Raw genomic sequence first — 25,981 nt, 5'->3', positions numbered from 1 at the left:
GGGGCTGTGCCAGTGAAGGGAAGTAACTGTGACCGTCACTGGCAAGGGTACTGAAGCAGGAGCTGTCTCCCTTGGATCAGACTCGTGGGAAAAGGGGAGGATGCACGCGCATGGGCGAGCGTGTCCCCTAGTGGTCCACCTTCCTCCCTACACCTGGGGAGGGCATCCCTTAGCGCCTCAGTCGCCACAGGATCTGAGACAGAAGAGGCATGCTGCATGGGGGGCGCATGAGCCAATGTCACGACTGCCGCCACGGACGCATCGCACATATGGCCCAATCTAGTGTGCGGATCCAAGGCCAGTGTATGGTGTTGTTTTCCCAAAGGGATTATGGCACATTCCATTGTTGGCATGGGAAAAGTGATAGAGGAGATCAACTCGGGCATCCTGCCGACTGGCAGGGCCGAGAAATACGGATCGCGTCGAGTTCGTTCGCGAATTGAAATGAATAGCATCAATGGCACCACTGACCTGAGTATGGGGTAACGAACCCCTAGAAGTTGCCGGAGAAGGTGCAGGAGGTGGTGGAGGTCTGGAGTCGACCGGAGGCAGGTTGGCGTTGTTGAGAGGGCCAGAAATTGAGGGCCCAGAGTGTCCGCGAATCGATTGCGAACGCCTTAATTTTAGCCCGATCTCCCAATTGAACCAAATAATTATGTGACCTGGTTGAAGACAAAATTTGACAAAAAACAAGAACACCAGAGAATCGACAGACAGACAGAAAATGCAAAAAATCTTAGCCGTATAAAGAGCACAGGAACAGGAGTCATAATGGCTGCCAGAAAAAGAGGGCACTAGCCAGCAGGACAAAGGGGAGGTTACTGACTTCCGGGAGGTTATCGGCCGTAGTTACTTTCGTTTTCTCCGCATAGGCGGATAGTAGTTTGCACAGGACAGGAATGTCAGACCCCTGCCGGAGTCTGCACTAGTTGGGTCACGGTTAAGTATGTGTAATTAAACATTATTTTAATCTGGGATTGAAAGCCAAAGTTCAAAAGAATAATCAGCATTATCGGAAATGATTTTTGTTCAAACACAAATGCAACCTTTGTCTTTCATTTGAACATTCACTGTTGCCATTGATTGCTCTTTCGTGGAAATGACATCACTCCTCCACTCACCATTCTTGACTTCGTTTGAGTGCAGAGAGAAAAAATGAATATTCCAATGGGTTTTTTTCATACAGACATTTGATTTTATATTTGTTTTATTTAACTTTTTTTAAGTGTGTATCACAAGTGTGTCTTGTAGTCTTGTTTTTACATGATTTTAACAGGCATGCACCTGAAAACATTAAAAATACAACAATTCCTGGCAGTTTTATGCTAATATACTTGCCAACAACAAAGAAAAGACTTTAAAGATGTGATATTTGTAAAAATCTTGATTTTCGTTATTTTGACCCTAATGTCATGTAAGTGCATAGCTAAGAATAGTTGGCTGCGACTTTTGCCAGGTTTTCGTGTGCTGCGTCACATAATCTCAAGATGTTTATTTATATTTCCTTTTGGTCCAGAGACAAATTTTCTCCATCCAAAGAAGTATGTTTTTTTAGAATGGTAGTGGACTACTCAATTTGAAAAACAAAACAAAAACATATTAATTTTTTAAACCATATCAGATATATCAAAACATATAACACCAGGGTGAGAAATGCATTCAGACTGATAACTAAACAACATGATAAAGCATCCAACCCACCGATTGCTTTGCTGATGTCTGTGGGTATGTTGTTCCCTGCCAGCTCCAGACGAGAAAGAACTTTATTGGCTTTCAGCATCTCTATGAATGACCTGCCTCCCAGCAGACCTATGTTGTTCCACCGAAGATCTGAACATACAGCAAAGCTAAGGCCTTGAAAATGGTGATCACTGTGTTCTCTATCTCTCTCCTTGTCTCTCTCATGCACAAACACTGAGGTGAATAAATATCTGCTGTATGAGGAGACCGCTGGGGGGGAGGGGGGGGGGAGGGCATGAATGTGCGCTTGCATGTGTGTACGTGTGTGTGAGTTTTCATATAAGCTACTACTTTAATTTGTGGCTGAATCATCAACTGTGGCTAGTATGTGAATTTTCCTGATTCTATTTTTGGCTGGCGGTCAAACCATACCATTACATTTCACAACACCAGTCTCAGTGAAATATAAGCTGTTCTCAGGTTTCCAAGTTTACTCAGTGAACACACAACCTGACTAATGAATTTCATTTGGCTCATGCACTTCCTGCTTCATGTCCAGTTTTTTTAAATCAAAATTTGATCAAGACACTTGCGAAATCACCATGCCTAAGACATGATGCTGTACCAATGACATCGACTTCAAGCTGAAAGCGATCAATCTCGCTTCATAGAAGGGAAATCGCACAGCTCCTCAAGAACTTGGAATTAATGAATCAATGGCTTGGCGCTGGTGCTGGGTGTACTGTACAGTTTGCACATGAGTGTGACACTGTCAGGCGCTGTGGTTTTCAAATGTTCGTTCATTGTTCGTTTCAACTTACCATTACAATTCATTGTGGCTTAAACACTGCATGCACCTTTATTGTGAATTTTACTAAAATTGAGTGTGTTTGTGTGTTGGGGTGAGTGATGGTGGGATGAACTCTTACATTAGAATTTTTAAAAAAATATTATTGCTACAATCCACGATCATGAAGTAAGAAGTAAGACCTATGGAGACAGATCTTTTTCTTTTCAATTGCCAAAGACATGGAACAAGCTCCCTGATAACCTCCGTCATTCTGATTCCCTCGTATCTTTTAAATCTTGTCTCAAAACTCACCTTTTCCCTCAGCAATAAGTTCAATTGTGGCAGGTCCACTTCCTTTGCTTTAGCTGTGCTTGACTATGTGTGTATACATATGTATATGTACATAACTACATGCATGTATATGAAAGGAAATTTTCTATCTAAAATTACGTTTAAATAACATACTTACTGTGACCCAACTAGTGCAGACTCCGGCAGGGGTCTGACATTCCTGCCTGTGCAAACTACTATCCGCCAATGCGGAGAAAATGAAACTACGGCCGATAACCTCCTGGAAGTAGGTAACCTCCCCTTTGTCCCGCTGGCTAGCGCCCTCTTTTGACGGCAATATGCCATCACCAGCACAGCGAGCAGGGAGAACAGGAAGCGGGGAGGACGGGAGGGTCTTAAATTTGGGTCACGGTATGTTATTTAAATGTAATTTTAGATAGAAAATTTCCTTTTAATTACACATACTTAACCGTGACCCAACTAGTGCAGAATAGCACGACAAGGTGGAGGGCTCGCCTGTTCTACTGTCTGTGTGCTGTGATGGCCTGTTGTGCAACTACCACAGAAGCGATGCCTCTGAAGCCATCATCCCATAGGCGTGCGACATCTCTCTCGTAGAAGTCGATGAGCCATCATCCCTAAAGCGACAGATGTCCCTCAAGTAGAATGCGACGAAAGTAGAGTGTACTGTGTCACCTAAGGATATTGGTGCGGGCAAAGAAGACAGAAGTCCGCAGCCGTATTGTGGGGGAGGTCTGTGGACCACAGCTGTGCTGATAAACGTAGGGCAAAGAAAATCGGGTCAGTGGGTTGAATCCACACTTTACTGAGAGCCCTTCGAATCAAAGGAAGGGAAGGAAACACGTACCCTTATAGGGTTGTCTCATTTGAGCGCGGTTGAGCGTCAATGCAAGGAGGTGCACATGTGGTTTGGTCTGATGATTCCACATCGATGTGGGCCGATAGTGGAAGTGATTTTTGGTTTTGAAGGAAACTGTGGCACGAGACAGAGGTAGGTCGCCATGTTGGGCTTGCCTTAGGCATGACAGCCAGAACTGTAGAGCTCCTCCATGCGAGCTGACAGGCAATGGGCACTCCCCCCACCACTTTTTTGTCATTGCCAAAAAATGACAGCACTGGTATGTTGCCTATGCATAGAATGGCAGACATTTGGCAACAAAAGACTTGATGTCCCTGGTGCCTCTGGGACAGGGTTGTGTAATTGCCCACGTAGGTATCATCACGAAGGGGCTTACAGAAGGCTTGGTGGCTTCTCTACCTGAGTGTGGCATGTTGGAGCCACCTGCAGATAGCTGTCGGTGGTCAATGGCTGGGTTGGATCAGGCTGTGGAAGTGCATTTCATGCACCCACAGGTCACTCAGTCTCATTCTGTGGTGGAATACCAAATGGAAGAGGGTTTCCATGGGGAAAATTTTTTGCTGAAGGTTCTGTAGTGAGAAAGGGGACCAGATCCATGACAGGCCTCTGGCTGTGTATGGTGCACACTGAGTCTGGGATGGAGCGGGGCGGGGGCAGGGAGGTAAGTGGCTCAAGATGTGTTGTACTGGCTATTTACATCAAAGTACTGATCTGACATACGTTTCCAATATGGCCAACTGCAAAGTGGTTTCTTAATTGCAAAGGGAAATCATTTGCAGCTTAGCCTTTCATGAATGACTGTGTCTCTCAGACTGGAAGTCAAATTGCACTGGGACAGTGCTGTAGCCTTGGGCCTAACTAGCCATTGGGATCCGTCCTAAGGCCCTCTTGATCGGGGATGCAACTTAGGCAAAACACTCTCTACTGGAAATTGTATAATCGAATTCCAGCCCAAATAGTTGGGACAGCAGTTGCCTCCTCTGCTGTTCTGACAGTGACTGTCGTACACGACTGATTATCATATATTGTTCCTAGGCGGACACCAATCAGCATGGGTAAATCAGGAAACAGCTGCTGTGTGCTTGAGGGATGAAGGTGTCCACCATGCAGGTTATGTTGCAATGTAAGGGAGCCGGAAAGAGTTGACGGGGTCTTGTGGTGCAACCATGTGTCCGAAGTGACAACAAAGTCATCCTCTGACAGGCCCTTGACTGAAGACTGGGGCTCCATGATGGGATAGCCTGCCTAGGCTAGAAACCCCTGGAAGTGTCTCATTGGAAAGACAGTGCTTGAGAAGGAGTGGCCATCTGTTACCACAGCAGTGGTTGTGTGTTGAGGCTGAAGGATCGGGCAGGGAAGACCCAAGTGCAGAAAGTGCTTTCAAACGCCAATTGTTTGAGACGGTGATGTTGGATCTCTGTTCAAGCAAGGTGATGGGGCGAACTGATGTGCTTGAATGCGGCATCTGCCGTGCTGGTATGAGTGGGCAGTAAGGTACACCCCTGTGGCTAATGGACGGTTCGTTGTGCTCTGTGAGACGCATCCGTCCTCGTCAATAAGCCTTTCTCTCAAATGTAGAGGAAAACAATTATGACCCAGGCCTTCTGCTACTAGAGAGGAGTGGAAGAGATGGGCTTAGGGTGATTGTCTTCTGCCCAGTGGGCAGATTTTGGGTCCGCAAAAATTTTGGGAATCAAAGATTGACACCCCTTCATGGGAAGGCTGGCTAGGATGTAGGGCCCATGTGGAGCTGTTGTCGCAACCACAGTGGTGCAAACCAAAGGTTGTTGTAGGCAAGGGGGGGAAGAAGGGATGCCTTACAAACTGGGGAGGAATGAAGGGCATGTGTGTCCGGAGTGGCATTTCTAAGTTGGACTGCCTCATCCCTCCTTGTGCCAAGTTAGGGCATCTCCAGCCCTATGGTTGAATGTTGTAGGCAAATGAGTTGGGTTGCCTTGTCCCTCCTTGTGCCAAGCATTCTTAGCCCTGTGGGTGGGAAGGGGGTGTGTGGGTCCCTAAGGACCAGCCACTACTAAAATGTGAAGGAGCGTACATTCAGGCGTGAATGAGGCAGTTTTGTCTGTGAGTGCAGTCGTCCTCCGAAAGCAAGGTAGGGATGAATTTATGAAAATGAATACATACATGTGCAAAGGGAATACAAGCTTCCATCAACTCAAGTATTGATGTCGAAACACAAGAAATAAGCGGCTGTATAAGCATACGTGTAGCGTGCACAGATATAGCCAAGCAAATGGGTAAGTGTGCATAATCAGTAATGGAAAGGAATCTGTGTATGCACCTAAATATGAGATGTACATACACATATGAATAAAGTGCAAGTACGTAGGCGCAGAGAGTTCAGAGCATTGTGGACAGAAGGCCGCAAATGCAAGTGTGCCTATATTGCTATGTAGGGAATCCCAATGAATAGATGTCAATGAAAAGAGATAGAAATATAATTGTACATGTTAATAAGAAAGTTGTCTGAACCTATCCCATAAGCGCACACGCATGTGTATTCTGAGGGATAAGTATACATCTATAAGTGAATAAATGTAGCAAGATATCTCATAGATATATATGCATATGTGTGTGTATATATATACCTATACACACACACACACACATATACATACACACACACATATATATACATACATATATATGGGCTTGTGTGTGTGTGTGTTTGTTTTTTTTTGTTTGTTTTGTGTGTGTTTTTTTTTTATGTATATATATATATATATATATATATATATATATATATATATATGATAGTCAGTCGTGTCTGACTATGACCATCAGAACGGCAGAGGAGGCAACTGCTGTCCCGACTATCTGGGCTAGAATTTGATTATAGTGGAGAGTGTCTTGCCCAAGTACATCCCCACTCTCTCGGCCAAGAGGGTTTTAGGACAGTTGGCGTTGGGATGGTTCCCAAAGGCCAACTAGCCCACAAGGCTGCAGCACTAAGAGCCAGTGCAATTTTGCCTCCCAGTTTGAGAGTCATAGTCCTTCACAAAAGACTAAGCTGTAAATGGTTTCCCATTGACTGGAGAAACCATTGATAATACAGCTCTCACTTTGCTGTAGGCCCAAATGTAAACTTATGTCAATCTGTGATATAAGCCGAGATATATATATATATATATATACATACATACATACATATACATATATATATATATATATATATATATATATATATTTTGTGATTGTTGATTGTGATAAAAATCAAAAGGACAGAAGGGAAAATATTGTGATTTATTTCCTGTTATTGTGTATCACAAGAAGAGAATGGTAATAGGACTGGTTGCCTGCAGAGGGCTGTGTGCCTGTGTGGGGGATGAGGAACCCCAAAGTTCAGTCGCCAATAGCCTGAGAAACAGCAAGAAAGGTGTAGTTGCTGTGCAAAGATGTGTAAAGTCCATGAATGGGCATCTGGACCCAATGAGAATTCGAAGAAACATCGTTGGTGGACAGCACGGGGGGCAGGAGTGACGTGCTGTGTCGGTTACAAATGCGGAGTTGCCTCCCTTGGCGCCGATATTCGGCGAAAAGGATGGTGTCTTTAGAGAACATATCCCCCGGTGTGACGTTTCCTCGCTGTAGAGGGAGGAGCGTCATGCTGCGTGCGAGAGTCCGTTGTTCTATGCCACCTTAACCGATAATAATAATGTCCTTTAGTGCCGTGGGCGTCCCGACCCGAATCGGTCGCCATCGGACGCGAGACAGTGGGGACATGTGGCATGATGGCGCTGTAACCAGACAAGATCGGCCCGAGCACTGCCGATTGGCAGAATTGAGTTATCAAGAGGCACTCCGACATGGAATTGCCGATATTAGTCTGGGTAACAGTGGAGATATGCAGTGGGGCAGAAAAAACTGCCACTGCCGAAGTTCAATGGGCTGTGCACGCATCTGCTCTGTGCGCAAGGGGTGGAGCAGGCGCTAGGTGTGGCACCAGTGCATAATTGCCGCAGCAAGTTCCCAATGGGTTGCTGGTTGTTTGGTTGAGCAGCTTGCTGAGATGCCATTAGTGGATGGGAAACAGCAGCAACCGGCGGTGTGGCAAATGGGGTCATCACCGCAAAGCTTGAAGGGACCGAGCACGCACCTGCACTGTTGGTGAGGAGCCGTGCCGGTAAAGGGAAGTAACTGCGGCGGTCACCGGCAAGGGTGCCGAAGCAGGAGTTGTCTCCCTTGGATCGGAAAATCATACAAGGGGAGGGTGCACACGCATAGGCAAGCGTGTCCCCTAGTGGTCCACCTTCCTCCCTACCCCTGGGGAGGGCATCCCTAAGCGCCTCGGTCGCCATAGGATCCGAGACGGAAGAGGCATGCCGCGTGGGGGGCGCGTGAGCCAATGTCACGGCCGCCGCCACGGACGCATCGCACATAGGGCCCAGTATAGCATGCGGATCCAAAGCCAGTGTATAGTGTTTTCCAAAGGGGTTATGGCACATTCCCAGTATGTGTAATTAAAGGGGTTATGGCACATTCCATTGTTGACATGGGAAAAGTGATAGAGGAGATCGACTCGGGTGTCCTACCGACTGGCAGGGCCGAGAAACGCGGATCGCGTCGACTTCGTTCGCGAATTGAAAAGGAAAACATCAATGGCACCACTGACCTGAGTATGGGGTAACGTACCCCTAGAAGTCGCTGGAGAGGGTGCAGGAGGTGGCGGAGGTCTGGAGTCGACCGGAGGAAGCGAAGGAAGTGGGGGAGGCGTCGAGTTGGCGTTGTTGAGAGGGCCAGAAATAGAGGGCCCAGAGTGTCCGCGAATCGATTTCGATCGCGCCTTAATTTTAGCCCGATATCGAACCATATCATTATGTGACCTGGTTCAAGACAAAATGTGACAAAAAACAAGAATGCCAGAGAATCAACAGACAGACAGAAAATACGAAAAAAATTAGCCGTATGGGGAGCACAGGACAGGAGTCATAATGGCTGCCGGAAAAAGAGGGCGCTAGCCAGCGGGACAAAGGGGAGGTTACCTACTTCCGGGAGGTTATCGGCCGTAGTTTCATTTTCTCCACATAGGCGGATAGTAGTTTGCACAGGCAGGAATGTCAGACCCCTGCCGGAGTCTGCACTAGTTGGGTCACGGTTAAGTATGTGTAATTAAATGTGTATTGTGTGTGCGTTTGTTTATGTAAGTTTGTGCCTGCCTGTGTGTGCGTATGTGTTAGGGTAGCTGTTAGATACACATGAATGTTAAAATGTATGTATGCAGTGTGTGTGTGTGTGTGTGTGTGTGTGTGTGTAGTCACATTTTGGTGTGTGTATGTAACATCGATGTAATGTTTTATGTTAACAAAAGCATTTTTGTAAAGCACCTAGAGCAGATATCTGGATAGTGTGCTACATAAGTATCCATTATTATTATTATTATTACAATCCCTTTTCGTTTATATATATATAACAAATTCAATATTTTGCTTTGATTTTCTTCTCTTTTTTTTTTGGTATGAAAAATTAAAAAATTTACTTGTTTTTACTTTATTTTATTTGGTCATAATTACAGCCGAGATGATCCAAGACAATTTTCTGTTGTTTTTTTAAACAAGACAATAAAGACATATTGTTATTGTTAGCTTCCTCTCTTCATGACTGCATGATCTATGCAGAATTTTTAAAACTATGTAAACATTGAGTTTCTTTTTAAATAATTGTGTTTGTCACCTTATACTAGACAACAAAACTAAGAATATGTACCTAATGCTCGCAGACTGATGTTGCGTTTAAGAGCGGCACAGATCTCCTCAGCACCCTCGTGGTTGATCTGATTGTTGCGTATGTCCAGAGCACGCAGGGTGCTGTTGGCTGCAAGCCCTTCACAGAACACAGCGAAGGAGTTCTCAAGCATGCCCAGCCCATTCCACTCCAGGCAAATACTGAAAACAAATGAACCCAGTATAAATAATAATGAAATGATGGCACAATTCTATTTATCATATTGGATTTGTTAGAGAGACAGGGCATTGACTGATTTGGGGAAAAAGCTATTGGCGAAGCAATTGGCTTTCATCCTTATACTTCTGTACTGTCGAGCAGAGGGGAGCATCTCGAAAATCCCAAAAGCTGGATGTGATTCATCCTGGTTGATTGATTTTGCTTTTTTGAGAAGCTGCTTATAATATATGTCTTCTAGAGAAGGTAGATCAGCCCCAGTAATCTTGGTGGCAGTTTTTACAATTCTCTTAAGGGCTGCAACTTCTGCCTTTGAAATGCTTCCATACCAAACATTAATAGCGAAGGTTAGCACACTTTCAGTGACTGCTCAGTAGAAATCAACCATGATTTGTTTTTTAATTCCAAACTTTTTGAGTCACTGAAGAAAGTATAGGCGCTGTTGTGCTTGTCTTTAGACAAGTGGTAAGGGGTCAGATCTGGTCTTCCTGAAATCTAAAATTAATTCTTTGGTTTTTGATACGTTGAGTTCTAAGTTGTTTTGATCACACCAGCTGACAAGTTCCAGTACTTCTTCCCTATATTTTGACTCATCACTGTTCGTAATCAGCCCTTCTAGAGTAGTGTCATCGGCAAACTTGACCATGGTGTTATATTCATTTTGAGTTGCACAGTCATGTGTGAATAGTGAGTACAACAGTGGAGATAGAAAACATCCCTGTGGGATGCCTATGATGAGAATGCATGTGGAGGAGGTGAGGTCACCAACTTTAACAACCTGCAGTCTGCATCTTAGAAAATTTAGGATCCATGCAAATTGATTCAGGCAGCAAGAGGTCTTTCAGTTTAAAATATAGTTTTGATGGCACCATTGTGTTGAACGCAGAGCTTTAGTCAATGAAAAGGATCCTGGCATAGCTGTTACGATTTTCGAATTGTCTGAGGCCATGGTAGAGACCTATGCTAATGGCACCTTCAACTGATCTGTTAGCTCTACAGGCGAACTGAAAGGGATCAAAAGATGGAGGAATGCAGGTTTTTAGGAATTGTAGAATCAAGTGTTCAAATGTTTTCATTACGACTGATGTTAAGGCTATGGGACGGTAATCATTAAGACAACTAGGCTGTGCTTTTTTTTGGAACAGGAATGATTGTAGATTTCTTAAAGCAGTGTGGCACCACGTAAGACTGAAGGGACATGTTAAATATGTCAGTGAAGACACTAGATAGTTGGGCTGCACACTTCCTCAAAAGGCCTGGTGAGATGTCAGGGCCAGCAGCTTTTCTCATATTCAGACGACTGAAGTGGCATCTGACTTCATTCTCTTGGACTATGAAAGGGGGATAGGGAGTGATTTTGGGTGCAGCCACGTCAGAAGTAGACAATGGTCGAATCTGAAGTAGAATGTGTTGAGTTTGTCTGGAGAGTTCTGACAGTGCTGTCGACTGTCTGGTGGGTCATTTTATAATCAGTGATGTTCTGCAGTCCGGTCCATACATTCCTAGAGTTGTTTGCAGACAGGTTTTCTTCTATTTTTTTTTTCCAGTATAAAAACTTTGCCTTCTTAATGCACTTTTCAACACTTCTTTTTGCCTTATTGTGGACTGTTCTATCACCAAACCGGTTGCTGCATGCTTGCATCTACCTTTAAGACACCAGGCCATATAACAAAAATTGTAAAGGAGATCTGTAGCAGAGACTGATGGTTCTGAACAAATGTTAAGGTGGGGTTGTTGGGCGTTAATTCAGTCATCACTCTCACAAGACATCAAAGAATGGAAAAGGAGGGATAATGAGAGTTTGGGAGTAGGGGTGGGGGACAGTTTCTTGAGATGAGAATCCCACATGCATGTCACTGGATGTGTGGTTACAAGAGTCACAAAGTATATAATGTGCACTCTATAAAGCCAAATAAACAATTTTGATAGTTTCAGCTTGACTGAAAAACTAAAACATCAGGCTGGTATCACAAAGTTACTGAAAAACCCTTCTCGATTGGTTGGGTTGTCTCTTTCCAACTGGGAAATGTTTAGTCTTTGTGACAATCCCTGCCATATGTACACTAGGATGTGCACTTTAAGTTGGTCTTGCAGCATTTGCACCTTTCTCTCCACACCACTGTGCAGGAGCAGTGAATCAGTTCACATCAAGTTTCTTGAGTTTTTGTAGAATGGTCCACAAAGGTCTTTCCCTCTCCTTTTTGCAATCCCCGCTGTTCTACCTCCAGATGTAATCTCAGATAAACTACTCTCTGTGTGTGCCGTTCAAGAGCTCCTGATGTGGGTGTAGTATTTTCCAATGTTTTCTTTAGTGAGGAGAGGCTGTCTGACCATGCTGACGACATGCAGATTGCTCAGACAATCAAACAACAGTGCAACAAACTGCTCAACGATGTACTCGGGGAATTAGACTGGTTATCCATCATCATCAAGAAAGCATTAGTAGTTTGCTTACACAGTTCATGTGTTCCATGCTTTTCTTTTGCTTCTGCCAACAAGCAAAGCCATTATTTATGCGCAATTCCTGCTGAACAACAAAATCAAAAGTGACAAAGGGAAGGGAGGGGGGCAGTTAACAGTACTGATATGAATCTGATACATATCATATATTTTATCACCATCTGATACTAGTGTTTTTCGAAACCATGTTGTGTGCTGCTAACGAAACGATCCTATCTTTAACAACCCACATCCATCTTTATTTCATTGTTTTAAAATCATTATTCAGATCTGTCAAAGTTTCAAACTTCCTCTATGTTTGTTCCAACTTTCCGGCTTTACTAACTTGTAACAAAAATGCCCAAAAGCAAATTCTGGTGAAATATTTTCAGCAAGCCCATTTCTTTTGACAATCTGTAATTGGTGGATCAAACGCGCATTTCCACTCCGAACAATACAAGATTTTCTTGCATTCGGGAGCATGCAGATTTGCCCGCAGCCCTATGTGTGTGTGTGTGTGTGTGTGTGTATGTGTGTGTGTACACGCGCACACGCGCATGCGTTCATGCACACACAGTCACCATGTTTTTTTTACACTTACAGGAAAAACAAGTGCATGCTAGAACACACACACACTTTACCATCACTCACATACACAAACATATTATACACACAAACATTCATAAACTGCACACGTACACGTGGGCACACACACATATACATGGGGACACACACACACATACACACACGTAAACATGCGAGCATGCACAAAACACAAACGCGCACACATACATACTTGAGCATGTGTACGCACACACACACACTCTCACTCCCTCAACCACTTTCACACAGGATTTCCATCCTTGTCAAGACGCTGGAGCTGTTGGTAATGCTGCATACAAACGACATGGTCGTCACTTTAGTTGTAACATTCAGTGGATTTGGGCTTCCCTCCAGGCCATAGAGACCAATCACTGAATCTATGTTCCAGGCTGATTTTACATCAGCTGATTATGTGGCAATACTGCAGTTAATAAACGTTAGTTTGATCTGGATCTAAGCCGAAGTTCCAAAGATTCATGCATCAGCTTGTGGGCATGAAATATTTGAATATTCACTGTGCCGTGGGCTCTCTTATGGCTGTACAATCTGTATTGCATGACGTCACTCCTCCACTTGCCATTCTTGTTTTTATTGAGTAGAGAGAAAATACTAATTTTCCTGTGCCTCTGATATATGGAAATGTAAAATTCACTTAATTCTGAATCATCTGACACCACATGTATGTTATGGAAAATTCTTGTTTTGAAGCTACAGGCAGACAAATATGTGGGTTTTCCCATGAGCTTATTGTGGCTACACAATCTGTATTGCATGACCTCACTCCTCCACTTGCAATACTTGTCTTTGTTTGAGTAACAAAGAGAGAAAATACAAATTTTCCTGTGCCTTTTTCATATGGAAATTAAAAGTTTATTCAGTTCTGAATCTTTTGACACCACATAAACATTCAGGATAATTCTTGTATTTTAAGTCACAGGCACACAAATACGTGGTTTTTTTCAAGAGCCAATTTCTCCATTTCTACTCCTCGGGCACACGAACTTATAAAAATTATAGAAAAAAAATATATGACAGATAGATCAATTCTGTTTTTTTCTATCTTAATCTTTGATTTTTAAACTTTTAGAAGGTATACAAAAGTAAAAAATGATAAATTGCAACTTTACCCGGGTTTTCGTGTGCTGCATCATATATGTCTAGAAAACAGTCTTTTTTTAACAACCATTTTTCCAGAAGGATATTGTCTTACAAAACTTAAAATCAACTGGATCTTTGAAATTAAATCTGTTTTCCTTTTGGAAGCATACTGAATAATGGCACTTGGAACAAAAGACTTTTTTGACACACTTTTCCATGCAGTAGGCACTTTGTACTGTCTGCCAGAAGGCAAAGTCTCAATTTCAGAGCTGAGTTTTTGTTCTGAATCATTTAAAATCTGCAAGGTTTTGCCCCTCACAGCATGTTGGTATAGATCACAGAGAGACAGCTGTCGGAGAACAAATGTCTTTCCAGCCAATCTCAATGTATGTAATAGCTTTACCCTACTCTCTGCCCCCAAATAGCTATACCATGAAGAGATATTAAATATGAGTATGCTTTCAATGGGTCATTTGTAAACAGTTTGGAGTATGCGTTGTCCTTTTTTCCATGTGTAAACTCAGTGTATAAGGGTTGGGTTGTTGTTTTTTTGTTGTTGATTTTTTTAATGAATTTATGCTTTTATTACTGTACTGCTTTTCATACTGTATTCAAATTTGTTATTCTCTTTGTTTATCTTTTTTTTTAAATCTTTTATATTCACATCTTCATATGTTATGTGATGCAGGCTGGTGCACTGTTGTTACCAGTGAGTCCTGATGTGCATGCATGTGGAGGGGAGTGTTAGGAGTTGGTGTGTTGACTGGGTGTGTATGTGAGTGGGTGGGTTTTCAATAATTCATTAATCTAATTATTTACTGATTTATTCATTATCATTCTTTTATTTATTAATGTATTATAGGCTATTTCAGTGCCTGATTATCTTCATAAATGTTTTTGAGTGATTGCACAATGTATGTATTTCATTTTCATCGTATATGGAATTTATTGAATAATATATCTTTGCTATGAAGCTTCAACCTTCATAATGATGCAGCATGGCTGGTGTGCTGTTGTTGCCAGTGTGCGTTGACCTATACACATGTGTAAGGAGGGAGTGAAACTGGGTGTGTATCTATGTAAGTGGAAGAGTTTGTATGTAGTGGGAAGTGAATGTTGGCTTAACCTTTGTTCAGTGTAAATGACATGTAGTTTTCTTGCCTAGTCAACATTAATCTTATTGCTTATGTTACTATGTTGCATGTTTTAATGGATGCTCATGTTCTAAATGTGATTGTGCTTAATATGTGTAATATTGCTTGTACTCAAGCCAAAAGATGAATTTCTGTGAATTTTCAGACAATGAAGTTGATTCTTATCTTTTAATCTCAGTGAAGAGAGTGATATGAACAAACAACCAGCTTTATTGAGGAAAGCTGACTGCACATCTCTTTTATCACAGCAGGGAAAGTCTACACCATGAGATTTTGACAGCAGTTCCATGTTTTGCATAAATGTTGCTTACCTGAGGAGACTTCTGTTATATCGCAACATTTTTCCCAGAGCTTCTACCCCCGAGCCCCTGATGTTGTTGCCCTGTAAACAAGCACAATAACAACAAACATATGGTTCTAATAATAATAATGATGATGGTGATGATGATGATGATGGTTAAAGAATACAGTTTATTTTGTAGATGATAAATGGTTTATTCATGACACTGACTTGAAAATATCTGATTTGCTGACAGAAAACAAAAATCAAACTATAAAATTTATAGCATCTAAAACAAAGGAAAATACCATGAAAAAAGTCTATCATTAATAATAACCATCAACTCACCCACTTACCTACCAAAAAATGACACAATATCCCCAAGCACTTCTACTGATGATCTTAATCCTTCATCTTCCTGTTATAATAATAATAATAATAATGGTACCTATATAGTGCTGAACCTTGTGCAGAGACAAATCAAAGCGCTTTCGCACCAGTCATTCACACGCATGCATAACTCTAAAACTGTAGAAACTAAAGACAAGGAAGGGCAGGCAAGGGAGGCTATTTTGGGAAGAGGTGGGTTTTAAGGCCAGACTTGAAAGAGCTGAGTGTGGAGACTTGACGAAGCGAAAGAGGAAGTTCATTTCAATCGCAAGGTCCAGAGACAGAGAAAGAACGGCGGCCAACAGTCGAGTGTTTGAATCTGGGTATGTGTAAACAGAGTGGATCCGAAGCCGATCGTAGTGAGCGAGATGGAGTGTAGAGGTGAAGGCAGCCACAGAGATAAAAAGGGGCAGTATCGTTAATACATCTATAGCATAGAGTGCTGATCTTGTACTTTATTCAGTGTGAGGCAGGGAGCCAGTGGAGATGTTGCAAAAGAGGAGTGATGTGCTCAGATCTTTTCTTTCTGAGGACGAGTTGGGCAGCAGAGTTTTGTATGTGCTGAAGGGACTAAATGGATGAAGCAGGCAAACCAGACAATAGAGAGTTACATTAGTCAAGGTGAGAGAATGAGAGAAACGACAAGTCTAGATGGTGCGTCAGTGGACAGATATTTCTGGACAGCTCTGATGCGCCACAGTTGACAGTAGCAGGACTGACATGTCTAACTGATAAATTTTTGCATGGACAGTGTATTGTCAAGGACAACACCGAGGTTCCTGACTGACGTGGAAAGAGGGATGGATGTACTGCCAAGTTTGATTGTGTCAATTGTGATGGAAGACAGTTTTTGTTTAGTTCCTATGATCACTGCTTCAGTTTTGTTCGCGTTCAATTGTAACTTATTTTGAGTCATCCAGTTTTGAATGTCCAGGAAGCAGTTGGATGTTTCTTGCAAGAGCGACAACAGTCTTTCAGGGGTATCACTCTTCTGGAGTTGAGTGTCATCAGCATAAGAATGATGACTGATATTATGGCGGTTGATAATTTCAGCGAGAGGAGCAGTGTACAGTATGAAGAGCACTGGGCCTAAAACAGAATCCTGTGGGACTCCATGTTCGATTTTAACGGGTTCAGATTGGAAATGATCAACAATGACAGACTGGAATCGATCAGTGGGATAAGATTTGAACCAGTTTAGAACAGTGCCGTTGATACCAAATGTAAAATGAAGACGGGAAAGAAGGATTGAATGGTCTATCATGTCAAAGGCAGCTGACAAGTCGAGAAGAGTGAGAAGGGAAATTTTTCCCGAGTCGGACGCTATCAGTAGATTGTTCAGAATGTGGAGGAGAGTGGTTTCGGTGCTGTGGTCAGCACGATAGGCAGACTGAAATGGGTGGATGAGATTGTTGAAACAAAGGTGGTTGTTGAGCTGCTTGAGGACAGCTTTTTCAAGGAGTTTGGACATGAATGGAAGATTAGAAACTGGTCGATAGTTTTTCAAAATGTTTGCGTCAAGATTGGGTTTCTTCAGAAGAGGCCAGACAATTGCAGTTTTGAAAGTGGATGGAAATGTTCCAGTGAGAAGGGATGAGTTGACAATATTGGTGATTGTGGGGAGAAGATGTGAGACACACTGGGAAAAGACTGAAGCTGGTATAGGATCGAGCTCACAGGATTTCTTTCAGGATTTCATGAACTTCTGTTTCAGTCAATGGATTAAAGGAATGGAGAGGAGTGCCGCTGAATTGAGGATCAGGATGAACAGGTTGGAAAGACATTTGGTCTAAGATGGTACAAATATTTTGGACTTTGTCGAAAAAAAAGAGAAGACATTGGGGAGTTCAGATAAAGTGTAGGCAAGAAGGAAGAGGAGTCTTTCTTGCAGTTCCAAGAAGATTTGACATGACAGAGTAAAGAGATTTGGTGGATGTGGCACTGAGAACTTGAGAAGAAACGAAGTTTGTTTTTGCTGATGAGATCATATGTTTGACTTTATTTGTTTTCGGAATATTTGATTGTGGACTTGCAGTTTTGTTGATCGCCATCGTCTTTTCAGTTGGCGACGTTTGTGTTTTGCAAGTCGAATGTCTTGTGTATACCATGGGGCGGAGGGTCTGTCAGGGTAGTGGGGAGTGCATGTTCATCCAGCAGTTGAGAGAGGACGGTGTTGTAATGTGTGGATACGTCGGTACGGGAAGAAATTTTGGAAAGGTGTTCAGCAGCTTGAGAAGAAAAAGTGTTAATGTTGATGGATTTCAGGTTGTGACGAGTTATAGATTTTTTGGTTCTTTTTTTGGTTACTACTGTAATGTTTGCCAAACAAATTACCAACCTCTAAGGAAAGAAAGAAAAAAAAGAAGAAGAAATTAAAGTACTTTCAAATATTATATGTCAAAGTATGTTTTCTTGACTGAAAATGAATGGAAAATAAACAAATCAACTCACACTACATGTACTAATTTTCTCTCCTTTTGTGCTTAGAAAAAACATATAATCTCACCAATCATAACTTTCACTACTAGTGCTGATCACTTTTCTTGTCACTGCAGTTTCTACCCTGCTGGTTACTTTTACAGAAATTACATTTTTCCCACATCTACTCAGATACATGTCTCATAAGTTGCAACCAAAAAAGGCCAACTATTGTCTCACCTTCAAATCCAGCTTTTTGCAATATCCATTGTATGCCAAGCCTTGTGCCAAGTTTTTGACAGCTGGTGGGGAAAAAGACAAATATCATAGAACCTAATCATACAAACTGAACAAAATCTAACAAAATCAAAGAACTAATGTGTTGACATATCTTCTAAACATTAAAAACGATATTTACAAGAGAACAATGTTACACAACTTTATAGATCTAGTGAACTTTACATCATGCGTTAAAAAGCGACATTTTGTTGACTCCGTTGTTAGCTCATCTTTGAAATATATACTGACATATGAGGTGTGTGGTTACACAAAAATACCCCTGTGAAGACACATGAACATTTTCCTATACTGCTTATGTTTGGGTTGCATTTGGATAAAGCAATACTGCTAAACAACACAAATGTATATGAAAAGGAGCAAATCATTATAAATTATTTTTTAATTCATTTGCAAATAAAACATCTGGAATACTCCTGTGCAAAAAACCAAGGTCAATTGGCCATGGTCAAAGCATTTTTTTTTTTTTTTTGTGAGAAGCTCAACCCCATCTTTCTTCAGGGTCTCTTGTCTTCATAAGATCATATCCACAACCAGTCCAAAATTTACAGACCTATCTCATCCCCATCTCATGCTTCCGTATGCCAGCCATTTTTAGTTTCAAATCAATGATAAAACTGTAATGTAACATGAAACCCTATATCCAGCTTTGCTGTTTGTACAAACTGCAAACACACTGAAGCTTCCTATTGTACTCTGTAACAAATTAGTTTAGTTTACTTTCTTCACTCAAGCGGGGATGGCAATAAAGAAATTATTGAAAACAGAAAGGTTAAGGTCTTCAGCAAGACTAACCTCAATAATAACTGAGACAAACATTACAGCCCAGAGGTAAGAGCTCGATCTGAGGCTCCATCCTCAGTCTGTGGTTTGAATCCCACCAGTGCCTGGTATATTATATTGCCCGGTAATTCAATGCAGATCAATAGTTTTCTTATGTCCAAGATCAGGAAAAAAGATGAAAAGTGCAGACTGTTTGTGCCATTATTCTTTTTGAGAACATACACATGCAGAAAATCATATCAATATTACAAGGTTCAAGATCCTATAATCTTTGAAATCACAATGTGGGCGAAAAATTAATTAGATCCTACAATACATGCACCCCTGAACATGGAACATGAAAGTCAAAATGATGATATAGAAACAGTTATGCACAATAAACCAACTCACAGAAATGAGCAAACAAGGGAGCTGACACACATGACTCCTGAACGAAGATTCCTACTGCAGTTCAAACAGTACTCACTATCAGCAAAGAGAAGAATTCCATCTAGCCATACCATCTTCAGACAACATGCAGTCAGCAAAGCGTAGTTCAGTAAATGTTCTGTCTGTGGCCAGCACTTTGCCCAGCACAGCACAGGTCTTGGGTGCCAGGCTTTCTGTGGACAGGTCCAATATGCTCCGCCCCTTACCACCTGTGTGCTGCAAACTGACAGTCAGGTACAAACCCATGAGATTTGTTTGCTTTTTGTTGTTGTCATTTTATACAGCCACTTTTTTTCTTTTTTTTTTAAATATCAATGTCAGGAAAAGTAAATGGAAATATACAAACTATATACTAATCTTGGGAGAAGTAATCATGCAAGAATAGGTAAACAGATGCAGAATGGAGATTCAAGAGAAAGTTTTTAAAAGAAGTAAATAAAAGAATGCAAACAATACAATTAGTCACACTGGGGTTGCTCCAGTGCAACAGTTTCTCCACTGTATACTCCTTCAAGCACAGGTCTGTTTACAGTGGACTCCTTCAAATACCTAAACAGTGTCATCTCCTCTGATGGCTCCCTGGTTAAAGAGATCTCGAAAAGCAATTAAGCACAAGGATGACTCTGAGCATACATGCTGAACCACCACAACATCAACCTGTCTACCAAGCTAAAAGTGTACGAAACTGTTGTACTCTCCAGGTTGCTCTACAGATGTGAAACATGGATCCTATATATAAAACACATCTGACAATTTGGGAAGTTCCAGATGCTCTCACTGCAATCTATCATGGGCTTCTGGTGGCAGGCCAAAATGACCAACCTCGAGGTTTTGGAGAGATACAGATTTACACACATCAAAGCGCTGATCCTGAAAGCCTAGCTTCGCTAGACTGGCAATGTGATTCAGATTGATGAATCCTGCATGCTCTGTCATTTTCTCTACAGTGTCGAATCAGAGGGCCAGAGACCCCAAAGATGCACACTGATGTGCTTCAAATATTGCACCAATTGTGTCCGACTATGACCATCAGGACAGTAGAATGCTGTTCTGAATATCTTGGCATGATTCTGGAATAGCGTGTAGTATCTTACCCATGTCACATTCCCACTCTCTCAGCCAAGAGGGTTTATGACATACAGCATAAGGGGGAGGGGGCGTGGGGAGTGGGGGTCCCAAATGGTCAATTAGCCTCTGAGTCATAGCCCTTCACAAAAGACTAAGCTGTAAATGAATTCCCATTGCAATGACGAAACCATTGATCATATGGCACTAACTTTGCTGTTTGCCCAACTTTAAGCTTATGTCAATTTCTGGTGTCAGCCAAGCGAGCTGGACCACTATCTATCCATCCATATCGATCTACCTATCTATCTATGTATGTATTCATCTATCTATAAATTGCTGTTGTAGTTCTCAAACTTCTTATGTAAAAATTATCAGTTTCAAGAAAAACTATGAAAATTGTTTTAGAAATTCTATGAAGACAAAAACGGTCTCATTAAGGTACCATAACGTGGTATATCAGCTGAGAAAGCAGACAACATTTGTTTCCAACACTTGGACTCTCTGGCCTCTGGTTAACTGGTCATTTTTTTGAAAATGCAACGTTTTGACAAAAGGCGGTTGTTTAAAATGTTGAACTTACGAGGTTTTGAACAAAGAAAACAGACAGGGATATAACACATAAAGTAGAAATACAGCAAGTGGAAAGTGGAGGAAACATACATTAAACAACAACATTTAGCATTGGAATAAACCAGTTTGTTTTCTGACACTTTTTAATCTCACAAAAAGCATACAGAAGGAAAATGTCTTGTCATAGTTTTTTTTTTAAAATATAAACAAAAAGAAAAATCTATAGATCTGTACCTTTTGTAATGTTTTCTCAAAAACAGGTTATCTTATACCAATATGCCTTTTTGATCATGGTAGAAATCTTAAGCGATTTTTTTTTTTTTTTTTTTTTTTTTAGAATTCAGATCAGTCATTCGACAATAATAACCAATGATTTTGACATTGCACATTATGTATTTGTATCTATCTTAACAGACTTCTCTGTGTGAAATTCAGGCTGCTCTGCCCAGGGAGAGCGCATCGCAACGTCACTACACTACAGCGCCACCCATTTTTTTGTATTTTTTCCTGTGTGCAGTTTTATTTGTTTTTCCTATCGCAGTGGATTTTTCTACAGAATTTTGCCAAGAACTACCCTTTTGTTGCCGTGGGTTCTTTTACGTGCGCTAAGTGCATGCTGCATACGGGACCTTGGTTTATCGTCTCATCCGAATGACTAGCATCCAGACCACCACTCAAGGTCTAGTGGAGGGGGAGAAAATATTGGTGGCTGAGCCGTGATTCGAACCAGCATGCTCAGATTCTCTCGCTTCCCAGGTGGACGCATTACCTCTAGGCCATCACTCCACTGAATAAATTAAATTAAATCAATACACATGTAGCTGAGTGGTGTATTATATTATTGGGGGACAGTACAAAAGAATTACTAATGATCTGTATTCAAGGATAGAAAAGTTCCATGCGCAGGCCAGGAACATATAGATGGCCAGTCACGAAAGGGTTTTTCTTTTGTTTTATTACTTTATTTAAAGAAAAAGTTGGACTTCCGGTTTGGCCTCCAATGTTGACTGGCCACCTTCTTCTGTACTCTGTGCTTTTTTTTGCAAAAATATAGTGGCTTTGATATGTCGAAGGATTTAGCTCCTGGTTTGTAAGTGAGAAAAGCGAGTCAGTATACTGTGTGTTTGTACTGTGCTCCTTTCGACAACACCTGTGTGCGGAACGAGAGAAAAAGACCAGGAGATAGCAGATTCCAGTGTTGGAGCCACCATGGCGGCAGCCACGCCAGCCCTGCCAGTCATGGAACCAGTACATGTTACTGCCAGGGCACTCCCCACATACGAGTCGCTGCCTACAGTATATGACATTTGTGTTGCCGCGGAGGCTGCGTGCGGTCGAGGAACAATTCGGGGTGCGCAGCGGATTCACGGTCTGTGGCGGACATATCCACGTAATCAAGAAGCAAGAGACCAGTTGTTACTGGAAGGGTTCCTGTTCAGGGGAGCACGAGTGTCTCTCCTGGATAACAATCCTTTTGTTAACAAAGACCATGGGGATGAAAAACCCACCACAAAGCTGTGTGTGAATAACATCCCGCTAAGCATCAATAATGAACTCATCGAAACAGCTCTTAAAAAGACAGGGGTACAGCTACGATAATCTCTCTGAAATGAGCTGGCAAGGAACCCCGACGGGCAACTGACCCAGTTTGAAACTGGCCGCCATTCTGTTTACATAACGGTACCAAACACACTACTGATGCCAGTTATAAAAATTGGTATATTCAGTGCTGACATTTATCACAAGGAAGAATGACAAAAACCAAAAAAGTGTAATAAATGCCTGCAGGAGGGACATGTGGCAGCTAACTGTGAAGGGTAGGTGGTATGCAAAGGTTGCCTGCAGTAGTGGCATAAAAAATGCACTGCCCCTCTTCGGTGCCCCTCTATTCCGAGGAAGAAGTTAGTGAAGAAGTTGAAACACCAGCAGCATGCGAGCCACAGGGCAGCAGCCAACCCAGCACCAACTCTGCCAAGCGAGCAAGCGCCAGTGTGCGGCAGCGGTGATGCGAGCAACACGCAGGGCCAGAAAGCAGCCAGTCCCATGAAGTCGGCGCACACACACATCGCAATGACAAGTGCTGGAAGAAAAGAAAAAAGGGAGAGGAATGAATCTCCCACAATGCCAGTGCCGGACAGCAAACAGCCGACTGTAGTGGCCCAGGACAATGCGAGAGGAGAGGAAGAGACAACAGACAGTATGGAGGAGGGGGCTGACACCTAGCACGTGTTCTCTCCCCACCGATCTGACCTCTCCCTCACGACCTTTGGCTTCGTTTTATGGACTTATGATTTATGATTTTGGTTATCTGCTACAGAAATTTGAAGAAATGTTATCCCCATATCAGTTATGAACCACGGTATATGTATGGGTACTTTAAATGTACGAGGTCTGAGATATAAGCTAAAAAGAAAATTTGTATTTGACTTCCTCTGAAAACAAAAGTTAGACATAGCATGTTTGCAGGAGACATACATAGCAGATGATGTGATGCACAAAATCGATAGACAATGGTCGGGAAGCATATTCTATAGTGCAGGAACTAACAGAAGCAATGGACTCATTATCCTCATTTCCAAGCTTAAGCAGATGCAGGCAGAATTACTTCAAGCAGCAGAGAGAATATTACTAATTTGAGTCATGCATGACAACAAAATAATCATCATCGCTAATTGCTATGCACCAAACTTGACCATAGATATAACTAGAATTCATAAACCAACCAGGCAGCTTACTGCTAAAGCAAAACTACGATCATTTGTGGGTACTGGGTGATTTCAACTCAACAATAAACCATCTAGATAACAACAACTAAAAAAAGAAACAGAACTACAGGAACTAAAAGAAGCAAGAGGTGCTCAGATTCGTTCAAAAGTTAAGTGGATAGAGGACAGGGAAAAAAAAACAACCCACAAAATACTTTCTCCACCTTGAAAGGGCCCAATGAGCCGTGAACATAATATCATCTCTACGCATAAACCAAAGCACGACAGATGATCCACAGACAATATTGAACCAGACTGAGAAATTTTATACAGAGCTATACAAGAAAGACTTATCCATAGATAAAGGTAGAAACACAAGAGACCATTTCCTGAGCAACGAAGATTATCCAGTACTTACAGAAGAAGAAAAAGACCTATGTGACAAAGAAATAACTCTGGACGAGCTAACACTAACACTCACAAACTTAAACAAAGACTCTGTGCCTGGTAGTGATGGCCTCACACCAGTATTTTATAAAACATTCAGGGACAAACTAAAAACGCCATTCCTCCTCTGTAAGCCATCAACTTGATCAAGGAAGGAAAATAACCTTTTTCTCGATGAAAAAAGGAATTGTAACATTAATTCATAAATGCAAGGACCTGGACAAAAATAACCTCATAAATTATAGACCTACTACTCTCACAGATACAGACTATAAAATAGTCACGAAAGCAAATTGCCACGAGACTCCAAAATGTCATCAGAACAGTTGTAAATGAAGACCAAGTAGGTTTCATAAAGGGAAGAAATATAGCAGTTCACTTGAGATTCTTTGATTACCTCAATAAGCACCTCAATACAACAAACAGGTGCTCCAGTTGCTCTATATTTCTCTAAAGCCTTTGACACAATATCAAAAGATTGTATCATCGAAGCACTAGATATTTTCAACTTTGGCCCAATATTTAAGAATGTTGTTTCTACTGTAATGAAAAACACACAAAGTTGTGTTCACAATGGTGGATGGCTATCTGACTGGTTTCCAACAGAATGAGGAATCAGACAGGGATGCCCACTAAGTCCCCTTTTCATACTAGCAGTAGAAATACTGGCGATTAGAATTAGAAATGATAAAATGACTCAAGGAATACCATTAGGAGGTATGTGCAACGAAAGCAACACCTCTAAAATAAAACAGTTTGCAGATGATACAACATTAACTCTAAAAAATGAACAAGACATTCGGATAGCTACAGACATTGTATCACAGTTTGAAGAATACTCAGGTCTGAAATTAAATAAAAGTAAATCTGAGGACATGTGGCTGGGGTCAAGAAAACATGAAACAGGCGACATAAATAGCATTCCCATGAGACCTGACAGGCTGAAAATTCTGGGGATATATTTCTCAGCAGACAAAGAAATTTCGGAAATGGAAGAAAACTGGAAATCCAAAATCAAAAAAATAACTATAGTGATTAAGCAATGGGAACACAGAAACCCATCACTATACCATAAGGTTATTTTGGCAAAGACATTTTTGTTGTCACAGTTCTCTCACATCCTGCAGATATCGGCTTTACCATTCAAAGTCCTCAGCACCATTAACACACTTACGGGTTGTGACAGCGTTCCGCAACTACAGAAAGGGCTCCATGTCACCGGACGTGGGATGCAAATAGCCTATACCTACTTGCTCGCATTACGTTTTAATGCGACGGAAAATTTCCAAAACATTACTGATAGAGGAGGCAGTGGACATGCCAACTGAATCAAGAACAGCAGTTCACCGTGTGACGGATGTGTTGTGCATGAGAGCAAAACAACACGTTTGTTTTGCCAAGTCGAGAGTGAGCGACCCAACAGAAGCATACGTTCATGAAAGTCAGGCACCCCGGAGTTTGCTGAATGTGTTGGGATGTGTTGATGGAGTACAAATACGGATTCAGGCACCATTTCACAATGAACACTAGCTATTCGAAAGGATATTGTCAACTGAATCTGACTTAATGAAGGTGAGTTATCTCTCACACACACACACACACACACACACACACACACACAGAGTATTTGATATTCATATTATATAATATCAATATTGAAATAATATATTTAATCAAAGGTATTAATGCTCAGGAGGTAGTGAGGTCTGGTGCTGGACTAACCCTGGTGATAGTGACTAACCC

General features: G+C 41.8%; 1 protein-coding gene across 3 annotated transcripts in view; it reads right to left on the bottom strand.

Annotated features, from left to right (window-relative positions):
* LOC143282618 (leucine-rich repeat-containing protein 45-like) overlaps positions 1–25,981 on the bottom strand; it is a 47,109-nt gene that overhangs the window by 7,414 nt on the left and 13,714 nt on the right. For 2 of the 3 annotated variants that reach the window (XM_076588270.1, XM_076588283.1), the window contains 5 exons: positions 19,520–19,671; positions 18,180–18,241; positions 15,163–15,233; positions 9,363–9,541; positions 1,702–1,830 (listed from right to left, as the gene is read on the bottom strand). In XM_076588270.1, the coding sequence (XP_076444385.1) occupies positions 1,702–1,830; positions 9,363–9,541; positions 15,163–15,233; positions 18,180–18,241; positions 19,520–19,671 (593 nt within the window). The remainder of the gene's footprint in view (positions 1–1,701; positions 1,831–9,362; positions 9,542–15,162; positions 15,234–18,179; positions 18,242–19,519; positions 19,672–25,981) is intronic. The other variant, XM_076588275.1, reaches the window with a different exon arrangement.

The sequence above is a fragment of the Babylonia areolata genome, chromosome 1 (genome assembly GCF_041734735.1).
Source record: "Babylonia areolata isolate BAREFJ2019XMU chromosome 1, ASM4173473v1, whole genome shotgun sequence".
Lineage (NCBI taxonomy): Eukaryota > Metazoa > Mollusca > Gastropoda > Neogastropoda > Buccinidae > Babylonia > Babylonia areolata.
This window is presented reverse-complemented; position numbering and strand designations above follow the sequence as displayed.